The sequence below is a fragment of the Helianthus annuus genome, chromosome 7, assembly GCF_002127325.2.
Source record: "Helianthus annuus cultivar XRQ/B chromosome 7, HanXRQr2.0-SUNRISE, whole genome shotgun sequence".
Lineage (NCBI taxonomy): Eukaryota > Viridiplantae > Streptophyta > Magnoliopsida > Asterales > Asteraceae > Helianthus > Helianthus annuus.
In genome coordinates, this window is record NC_035439.2 from 129,562,221 (window position 1) to 129,573,035 (window position 10,815).

The 10,815-nt window shown below is 33.6% G+C and overlaps 3 protein-coding genes across 3 annotated transcripts; 2 read left to right on the forward strand and 1 right to left on the reverse strand.

Annotated features, from left to right (window-relative positions):
- Positions 1 to 5,267: 5,267 nt before the first annotated feature.
- LOC110913245 (ATP-dependent DNA helicase pif1-like) lies at positions 5,268 to 6,170 on the forward strand. The gene has a single exon (XM_022158092.2). It carries the CDS (start codon positions 5,268 to 5,270, stop codon positions 6,168 to 6,170), a length of 903 nt encoding a protein of 300 aa, XP_022013784.2.
- A 90-nt stretch (positions 6,171 to 6,260) lies between these two features.
- On the forward strand, positions 6,261 to 6,683 carry LOC118480269 (ATP-dependent DNA helicase PIF1-like). Its single transcript, XM_035975029.1, has one exon. It carries the CDS (start codon positions 6,261 to 6,263, stop codon positions 6,681 to 6,683), a length of 423 nt encoding a protein of 140 aa, XP_035830922.1.
- Positions 6,684 to 9,397: 2,714 nt separating this feature from the next.
- On the reverse strand, positions 9,398 to 10,734 carry LOC110913244 (protein ALP1-like). The gene is made up of 2 exons (XM_022158091.1): positions 10,290 to 10,734; positions 9,398 to 10,215 (listed from the first exon to the last, which is right to left on the reverse strand). The coding sequence occupies exons 1-2, from the start codon at positions 10,732 to 10,734 to the stop codon at positions 9,398 to 9,400; spliced, it is 1,263 nt and encodes a 420-aa protein (XP_022013783.1).
- Between the last annotated feature and the right edge of the window lie 81 nt (positions 10,735 to 10,815).

The following is a 10,815-nucleotide window of genomic DNA, read 5'->3' on the forward strand; positions in this document are numbered from 1 at the left end:
ATATTCTAATTAAAGACCACGTATTTTTTTTTGAACGTAACGAAATTTTTAATATTAATTAGTTTAATTTACTTCCTTATATATTATGAATTGTAATTATTAGTTATCCTACATACGTTATATAAATAAGTTCATTGTGTGAATAAAAGTAGTTATCATTTTTGTTATTCATCAACCACTTACTTGAATTCCTTGTCAAAGCATCGAACACTATCTTTCTTTCGTCTTTAGCTATCCTTTTTCTTTTATTCGTTGTCATACCAACGATTCTACATAACCTCATTTCTCAGGTATCTGCAAAACTCTTATTATGTTATATGTTCATGTTTTAAACATTGTTAAATTATAATATCCGATGCGCGTAAAATTGTTTTTTTAAGTTGAATGCAATACAGATTCCTGATCATCACCTTATATCATCCAATCATTCCATATTCGCAAAACACACGGTTACGTAAGTACTAATAACCTGTACATATGCAGATTTACTCATATTACAGATTAACCATAACCTTATTGCATCACACTAAACCAATTGAGTCACCTATTACCTTCTTATTGTCAATTTTATTAGGTTCCATCCACATTTCTTATATTAGCAACTGTTTTCAAGTTACAAACGTGAAGTAAAAAATGTAGTCAAACTTCATACGAATTGGTTATGCATCATTTTAGGGCTTTTAACAATTGCCTAACCGACCTATTTAACACTTTATTATATTTTGATTTTGTTATTCCTTTATATCATTTTATTATGAATTTAACATATGTTGTCTGTTTTGACTTATGAATACAGCAAATGGCAAGTAAGAGAAGATTTAAAAATACACCGTTGATTGATAATACTTTAGTCGGGGAATCATCTAACAGTAAGCTATTTTAGTACAATTGATTTTGTTAACAATTACAATTACATGTATTCCATTTGATATTAGTAATCTCTATATATACTCACACGTTACAAACTATGTGTTTAGGTACGCTTCCAAGAACACCGTTGTCCAATATTTCCAATGGTAAATTTGACATATTACAAGTATTTATTTATTATTGGATCAATTTAAATTCAGTTATTGTACAATATAAATATATTTCTATTTTGTGGGCAACTTTTAACCACTAATCTAGGTATATCATTCGCTCATACACCTCAAACAGTTATTGGTATGTTATATATGTCATTCTTTTCAGTTATTTAACCATTTCATATCGTATGTTGTGCTTATTGATTTTGTATATACATAATTTATTAGGTACAAATGATTCAGTTTCGACAACTTATAACTCAAATGGTATGTCATATCTTAAACTAACTTAATATATGTTATCTCATTGAATACACTTCTTACGTTGTTATATTAGTTTGTTACACGAATACGATCTAATCTATAGAGTTTTATGAAATTGAATATTTCAGGATTACTTGCTAAAGAAAGAAGAAAAATGCGCAAGCTCTATCTTGATAGCAAACGATCGAATTCAAAGAAACAAAGTACTGGTCCTTTTAGTAGAGGATGCTCAAAAGTCAATAATCGGTCTCAGGTCATCGACAAAGAGAATTATAATCCAAATATTTCTTCATCTTCTAATAATTTTCACACAGTGCGGAACTTGAAATATGTAACCACATCAGCATCATCAAGTACCATCACGACCAGTATGTTATCTCATCAACTTTTATTTCTCATTATAGTCTATGAATTTTTATACTTTATGTATTGTTAAATATATCTCAGTAGCTACTATTTTTTTATTCAATAGGTGGTCTTCCTTTGAATAACGAATTTACCACTTCTACAAGTACTCGGTTTTCTATTGTTTCAAACATTGTTACACAAAGCAGTAACTCCATTGGTCAATCGTCTTCAACGTTAACAAAGCTGAATTCCGGTAAACAAAAGCTTTTACCTAAGAAACGCCGTATTGATCCTATTCCAATGTTAGATCTTACGTCTGATGATGAGAATGTAGTCTTTGCTCCCATTCAAGACCCTTGTAAGGGTGTATCGACAGGTTATAATAATTCTGAGTATTTGTTCTTTATTTATTAGTTAAATAAACTGTATTCGTTAATTTATTCATTACTGAGTGATCAATTTGTTTTATGTTAGATTATTTGGATCACGGTAATCAAAGCCTTAAATGTGAGATGTGTGATTCATTGTTATGGACTGACGAAGGTGGTAAAGGGAGAATTACATTGGGTAAGTTAACCTATAGCTTATGTTGTGGTTATGGAAAAGTGGAGCTTCCGGATTTGAAAGAGCCTTCTTCAATATACAAGGATCTATTTGCAAATTCTAATGAAAACAGCAAGTATTTTCTAAAGAATATCCGTCGATATAATTCTATGTTCGCATTCACATCCATGGGTGGAAAAGTAGATTCAAGCATCAATAGTGGGAGGGCACCTTATGTATTTCGTATAAGTGGACAGAATTTTCATTCATTAGGTGGTTTGGTACCTGCACCTGGAAAACAGCCAAAGTTCTCCCAGCTTTATATTTATGACACTGAGAATGAAGTTTCAAATCGAAACAAGTTGTTCAGGTATTTCATACCAACTATTGTTCTTTTTATTTTTTTTTATTTACCAATACACAGATGTTATGTTATGTGCTAAATTTAGTTAACACGTCTTTCTTAATTCACAGTGACTCCACAAATAAGTCCGACTTGCATTTAAAGCAAATAGATCTTCATCTCATAAAGTTTTTAAAAGACTTCCTGGATAATAATAATCAGTTGGTTAAAAGTTACAGAATAGCAAGAAACCACTTCAATGATAATCCTAATGAGAACTTCAAACTTCGTATCATTTACAAAAGAGATCTTGATGGTCGTACTTACAACTTGCCTTCATCTTCTGTAGTTGCTGCATTGATTGTTGGTGGTATCCAAGAAATAGTTGACCATCGTGATATTGTTGTTGAGTCTCACACGGAAGGTCTTCAACGAATAAGTGAACTTCATCCATCATATCTTGCACTTCAGTATCCAATTCTTTTTCCCAATGGTGATGACGGATATAGAATAGACATTCCTCATAGGGATGGTATAAGTACTTTAAAGAAAATTAGTCCCAAGTGTACAATGAGAGAATTCTTTGCTTATAGAATCCAAGATCGATCAACTTCATTTTCGCTAATATTAAATGCCCGCAGATTGTTCCAGCAATTTTTGGTTGATGCATATACCATGATCGAGAGTGAAAGACTTAATTATATCCGTTTTCAACAAAAACATCTTAGGTCTGAATCATACACAAATCTTCAGAAATTTAAGAATGAAGGAAAAGAGGATCTATCTAATACTGGTGTACGGTTAGTACTACCATCATCTTTTACTGGTGGGTCTCGGTATATGCAGCAAAATTATCTAGATGCTATGGCTATTTGCAAATGGTTCGGGTATCCTGATTTTTTCATTACGGTGACATGTAATCCTAAGTGGCCAGAGATTATCCGATACCTTCGAAATACTTCTATTAAGCAAGAGGACAGACCAGATATTATGTGTCGTTTGTTTAAGATGAAACTGGATTCAATTATAAAGGATTTGAAGGACAAGAAAGTGCTTGGAGTACTAAGTGCAGGTATAAATACAATGTAAATATTATTATTATTTTTATTATTAATATTATTATTATATTATTATTATTTTTAGTATGAAATTCTTACAGTTACTCTAATATTATTAATTTTATTTTTGTAGCGGTTTATACTGTTGAATTTCAAAAACGTGGGTTGCCACATGCTCACATTTGTATTTTTTTGAAACCTGAATCCAAGCTTCTCTCCGTTGATCACGTAGACAAATTCATATCTGCTGAGATACCAGAGAAGATTCAAGATCCCGCTCTTTATGCTCTTGTATCCGAGTTTATGATTCATGGTCCATGTGGAAATGCAAATCCGAATTGTCCTTGTATGGTTGATAATAGATGTTCAAAAAAATTTCCAAAAAAATTCATTAACGAAACAATTACCGATGCTGAAGGTTTCCCTGTATACAGAAGAAGAGATAATGGAAACACCATTATCAAGTCCAAAGTTCAATTGGACAACAGAAGTGTCGTTCCATATAATCCGCTTCTTTTGAAAAGATACCAAGCTCACATTAATGTAGAATGGTGCAATCAAGCGGGTTCTATCAAATATTTGTTTAAATACATTAATAAAGGTCCAGACAAAGCATCGCTTGTGGTGTCAAATGGAGACGGTACAGATAACGAACAAACAGCAAAGGATGAGATCAAAGCTTATTATGATTGTAGGTACGTTTCCGCTTGTGAAGCTTCTTGGAGAATATTTGCAAATGAAGTTCACTATAGGTTTCCTCCAGTTATGAGGCTTCCTTTTCATATGGAAGGTCAACAAAATGTTGTTTTTGGTGCCGAAGACGATATTGAAGAAGTGTTGGACAAGCCATCAGTCTCTTCATCAATTTTTTTAAAGTGGATGGAGATGAACATAAATAATGAGGAAGCACGGAAGCTTACGTATGTTGAGTTTCCTACAAAATTCTGTTGGAAACTAAAAGATAGAAATTGGGCAGAACGTAAAAAAAATTATTACAGATTGGACGCATTCATTCTGTTTCCCCTGCTTTGGGTGAACCATATTTTCTTAGAATTCTTTTAAACAAAGTCAAAGGACCAAGATCCTTTGAAGAAATTAGAACTGTTGATGGCCAGTTGTTTCCAACCTTCAGGGATGCATGTTATGCAATGGGTTTGTTAGACGATGACATGGAATACATCGAAGCTATTAAAGAAGCGAGTTTTACGGGATATGGTCATTATATTCGTGCATTGTTTGTCACTTTGCTGTTGTCAAACACATTATCAAGACCTGAATTTGTTTTCGAACAAACATGGAAATACTTGGGGGATGACATTTTATACAAAACGAGAAAAGAAACAAAGAACAAAGGTTTGTTTTTGATTTATTAAGCATAATACTATTCATACTTAGTTTTTCCCACATTTTTTAAATGGCTTTACTTTTTGCTGTACAGATCTTGTAATGTCAGATGACAGATTGAAGAACAAGACATTGGTGGAGATTGAGAAGTACCTCATTTGAAATGGGTCCTCTTTGACACGATGGCCAACAATTCCTTATCCTGATTACGATTCGTTTGCTGTTGGAAACAATCGTCTGGTTGACGAAGAACTGTCTTTTAGTGTTCCTCAGGTACAGAGCGAGTTAGATAGTCTAAAATCTTCATTGACTGACGAACAACTATATGTTTATAATCAGATAATGACAGCCGTTGAAGGAGACAAAGGAGGTGTATTTTTTGTTTACGGATATGGAGGAACGGGGAAGACGTTTTTGTGGAAGACGTTAGCCTTAACCGTTAGGTCGAGAGAGCAGATTGTTTTAAATGTGGCTTCAAGTGGTATTGCTTCACTTCTAATGTCAAGAGGTAGAACGGCTCATTCTAGATTTCACATCCCCATTAATTTAGATGAGAGTTCTATGTGTCACATAAGGCCCGATGGTGATGTAGCTTATCTGCTTAAACAAACTAGGTTGATTATATGGGACGAAGCACCCATGGTACATAGACATGCGTTTGAAGCTTTAGATAGAACATTAAAAGATATTTTTGTCGATAAAAGCAATTGTCAGTCGGATGTTTTGTTTGGAGGTAAGGTTATCGTTTTTGGTGGTGATTTTAGACAAATTCTTCCTGTTATTCCAAACGGAAGTAGGCAAGAAATTGTTAACGCTTCGTTGAGTTCATCCTATATATGGCCCCATTGCAAGTTACTTACTTTGACCAAAAACATGAGATTGACTGTTGGTGTTTTACCATCTACAGTCGAGTCGACAAAGAGATTTGCCCAATGGCTTCTTGATATTGGCGAGGGTAAAGTTGGAGGGGATAATGATGGTGTAGCAACTGTAGAAATACCATCTGATTTGTTAATCACAGATTCTTTGGATCCCATCGAAAGTTTAATTCAATTTGTATATCCATCTGTTCTTGAAAGATATAAGGATCGAGATTATTTTTCTGAAAGGGCGATTCTGACACCAAAAAACGAGGTGGTACATGAAATAAATGATCGACTACTAGAATTGTTTCCTGGTGAACCAACAGAGTACCTGAGTTCTGATAGTATATGTGCGACGGAGAAAGGTATCGATTCATTCTAACAAGAGTTGTATTCACCTGATGTCCTTAATGGTTTAAAGATATCTGGTTTACCTAATCATCGTTTGGTTTTAAAACTTGGAGTTCCAATTATGCTTCTTAGGAACATTGATCAGCAAAATGGTTTGTGTAATGGTACAAGGTTACAGGTTACATTTCTTGGAAAGAGGGTCATAGAAGCTGAAATTATATCAGGTGCTAATGTCGGAACCAGAACATTCATACCAAGAATTAGCATGATTCCCTCCGACAAAAAAATTCCTTTTGCTTTTCAAAGACGACAGTTTCCTGTTGCTGTGTGCTTTGCTATGACGATCAACAAGAGTCAAGGCCAATCTTTATCTAAGGTTGGATTGTTTTTAAAAGAGCCTGTTTTTACACATGGCCAGCTATATGTAGCATTGTCAAGAGTTAAATCAAGGGAAGGTGTGAAGATGTTAATTCTTGATAAGGATGGCAAACCTACCAACACAACAACTAATGTGGTTTACAAAGAAGTGTTCACACACTTATGATATGTGTCTGAATTGAATTTTCATTCTAATAGGTGTAATAAAAATTACTTGAATTGTTGATATTACTAGAATGGTTGTTATTAGTTCTTTTTTTATCATATCACCTTACATATGTTGGTGTTTACTAACAGTAAGTAACCTCAGTGACTTATAATTTTATTGAAACACTACTTGAATAACATTTCACATATTCATAAGAGTATAGTATTTTTTTAAATGATTTCTTATTGTTTCCATTTATTGTGTTAAGTTATTTCACTAATACATAACTATCACAAAGCAACATAAATTGCATAACATTTTTTGTGTGAGTCAAAGGGAAGTTGGGCCATTATGAAAACACTTTTTTATTTTGCCTGTAGAAGGTTTCAAAATAATCATTTGGAGCCGAAGACATGATTGCCCAAATTGATTCAATAGAAGGCGAACCAAAAAAAATACATTCACCAAACAATTTAAATGACCCATTATTTCTAACTTATTTTTGTAAACTTCCTGCACTAAAGGCATTTCAAAATAATAACAAATCGAACAAACTTTCCTCATGCCGTTACCCCATGTAAAAAGTTAATAATTCTACGTGAAACCTTTAAACACACATGGACGCCAATTGTGAATATTATTCAAACCGAAAAAAAAATTTTTGTTAGTAAAGGAAACAATCCACTCATTAGTTTATAAGTATTACTTATGTATTATTTTTTAATTCAAACATAAATTTTTCTACCCGCGATGTTCGCGGGTGATAGCCTAGTTGTGTTATAAGAAAACAATTATTTAAGAAAAACTAATCAGCCTTCATTTAATGATTCAAAAACAAAGAACTCCTCACTCACTCAATCCCTCATGTATAGTTCCAAGACCTAAACCAAAGAATTTTAGGGAGTCCAACAACAACAGTAACCATCATCAGCGGTTTGACGTGGAAGTTGAATACACTGACCATCGCTCCAACCACGAGGCCTGCATGCATCTTTACAAATCCCATTCTCATCTTGCCCTATTTTGCATACCACTTCTGTGCAATATTTTCTCCCATCCCAACTACCCTCCAAACCTGCATGCATGCCAACTTTCAATATTCATTAACATCTATTTAACAAAATACAAATACAAATGTATGCTATGCATTTTATATTTGAAACACAATATCAAATATATTAATGTAAGTTTGTTTATCTAGCCCAATACAATTACAATTTTAGCCTAATTTTATTTAACCCAACCCAGTGTAATAATGGTAAAAACATTTAAAATGTTGAAAAATAATAAAAGAAATTATTCAGTTTACTTGGCCGAAAACCAAAACAAATTTGGATTCACTTCGGTTCGCTTTTGAACTTCCTAAATCCGGTTCGGTTTTTAGCTTTGACCGAAAAAAATTCTAAAATAAAATAAAAATAGCGAACCGATTAATACAATAATATTTATTAGTACAAGAAAAAAAAAAAAAAACAATCGAAACGCTTAATACAAGAAAAAAATATATTTTGTTAGTAGGTATAATGATCAAAGTGACAATTCAAAGATATCAATATGATGGACATTTATGAAATCCCTAGCCTAATTTATACCTTTAGTTGCAAATGCAAAAATTGCCGTAAGAATGAGAAGAATGGTGAAGAACTTCATTTGATTTATTTATTTTTTCTTGAGTTTGTGTTGATGAAAAGGGTTTGTAAAGATGTATGCATATTTATATAGTATTATTAATGAACTAAATTTGGCATCGAATATTTCATTAAGGTAATATATATATATTGTTTCAATGACTCATGATCTTTTCTTTGTATAGTATATATGATTATTTAATGAGTGTTTTTTACAAAAAAAAAAAAAAAAAAAAAAAAAACAGTAATCTTTTATTTTATTTTATTTTTGTTAATATTTATTACTTTTAAATATGGCCGGAATTCTAAAAACCTAACACGGAATTTTAAATTTGTTTCCTATCTTCCTTTACCTACAACTTTTTCCTTCTTTGACTTCATATTTGATGTACATTGAAGGTTTCTAGATGCAATACCCCCATTTAACAACTTCTTGTGTCTATCGTATTTATTCGAAGGAGTTGTTACCATTTGTTCTTGGTTAATCCTTTTGATATCTTACTCTTTTTATTTGTATTGACAAAAGGTTTAAGAATTGTATAAACGTACTAATATAAATTTAATAGTGTTAAATTACTTTTATCGTCACATAAGCAACACAATGCTACATAGACACCATGTTTAGGCCACACTATTATGAATTTCGGTTAACAAGTTACTTATGAGTCACCAACATACATAAGTAAACTAAACCAAAGGGTTTGTAGCCTAGGATTATGTGTACATAATAGTGTTTCTCTCCAAATGACTACCGAGGGTTCTAGTCCAATGATGAACTTTAAGCTATGAGGTGTGGATGGAGCCTCATGGGGCTTTATCATGCCACCTAGGCTCCATGTCATCGCCATGTCAGCATGGGGGCTTTATCATGCCCCCCTTTAATTTGGAGGGTGTGGATGGAGCCCCGTGTCATGATTATCTAATTATTTTTTTATTTAAATATTTATTTTTTAACTAGAAAATAAAAACAAAACACAACTTCATTAAAAAAAACACTAGATAATTTCATTTAAAAAATAAAAACACTACATAATTTCATTAAAAAAAACACTAGATAATTTCATTAAAAAAACACTACATAACTTCATTTAAAAAATAAAACCACTACTCGTCGTCTGTGTCGAGTCCTCCTTGTTCACGATAAAACCATAGGTGCTCTGTCAGATCGGCTCGAAGGTTTTGGTGTGTGTGCCTAACCCGTATCTTTGCTCGGATATCTTCTTTCTCAGCGTATGTTAGTATTGGGTTTGTCGGTTGGATACTTTCATCATAGCTTTCTCTACAAAATGCTCTACGAGAGTCCTCCAATATCATGTTATGCAAAATGATACACGTATACATAATGTTTCTCATTTTACTTTTTTCAAGTATCCTCGAAGGCTGGGTGATGATAGACCATCTTTTCTTTAACATACCGAAAGCCCGCTCGATATCTTTTCTTGCTGACTCTTGTTTTTTCTTAAAATACAATCTTTTTTCGTCATCTGGACACGAGGGACTTTTTACCAACGTCGCCCACTCGAGATAAATACCGTCTGTGAGATAATAGCCATATCTATACTGCACGTCATTTGCATAGAATGAAGTATCTGGTGCAACACCGTCTATGACATCGTCGAATAGATTCGAGGTCATTAAAACAGTAATGTCATTGTTCGTACCAGCCATGCCAAAGTACGCATGCCAAATCCATAAAACTTGAGAAGCGACCGCTTGTAATATTACGGTAGGACCATCGTGGTCACCACGATGATGTTGCCCTTTCCAAGCGGTTGGGCATGCCGCCCATTCCCAGTGCATGCAATCAAGACTTCCCAACATTCCAAGAAACCCATGTAAGCGCTGATGGGCCTCGTATAGAATTGGAACGTCAGCTGCGGTTGGCATCCTCAAATATCGTCTCCCGTACAGAGAGATTACACCTAATAAATTATTGCTAATTTAAAAATAATAACGATGTAAAAAAATAATAAATACAAGTGTTAATAAAAGTTACCTTCACAAAAATTTTCAAGAGACTCACGACACATTCTTGACGACATCCTTAAATACTCATCCCACGCATCACTCGATGTGCCGTACGCTAGTTGCCTAATTGCTGCCGTACACTTTTGTAGTCCAGAGAAACAAACCTTGCCACTTGCACTTACCCTACGCGTGAAAAAATGGGATTCGCCCGCAAGATCATTGGAAATTTTAACGAATAGTCGTCGGCTCATACGAAACCTACGCTTAAACTGGTCATCATCGTACACGGGAGTTTCACAAAAATAATCTTGCACTAGACGTTCATGAGCAGCTAACCGATTCCGTTCAATAGGCGGTTGTCTGGTACGCGATGCAGAGGATTCGGCTTCTTGCAAATAATTAATCGCCTCCTGCGCCATGGCGATAACCATATCATCAAGAACACCGTCGGATGACGAGCTCGAAGAAGACATTTTTAAGTTGTGATTGGTGTGTGTTTTAGTTGTGATTGGTGTGTGTTTTGGTTGTGATTGGTGAGTTTTTAGTTTAGAATT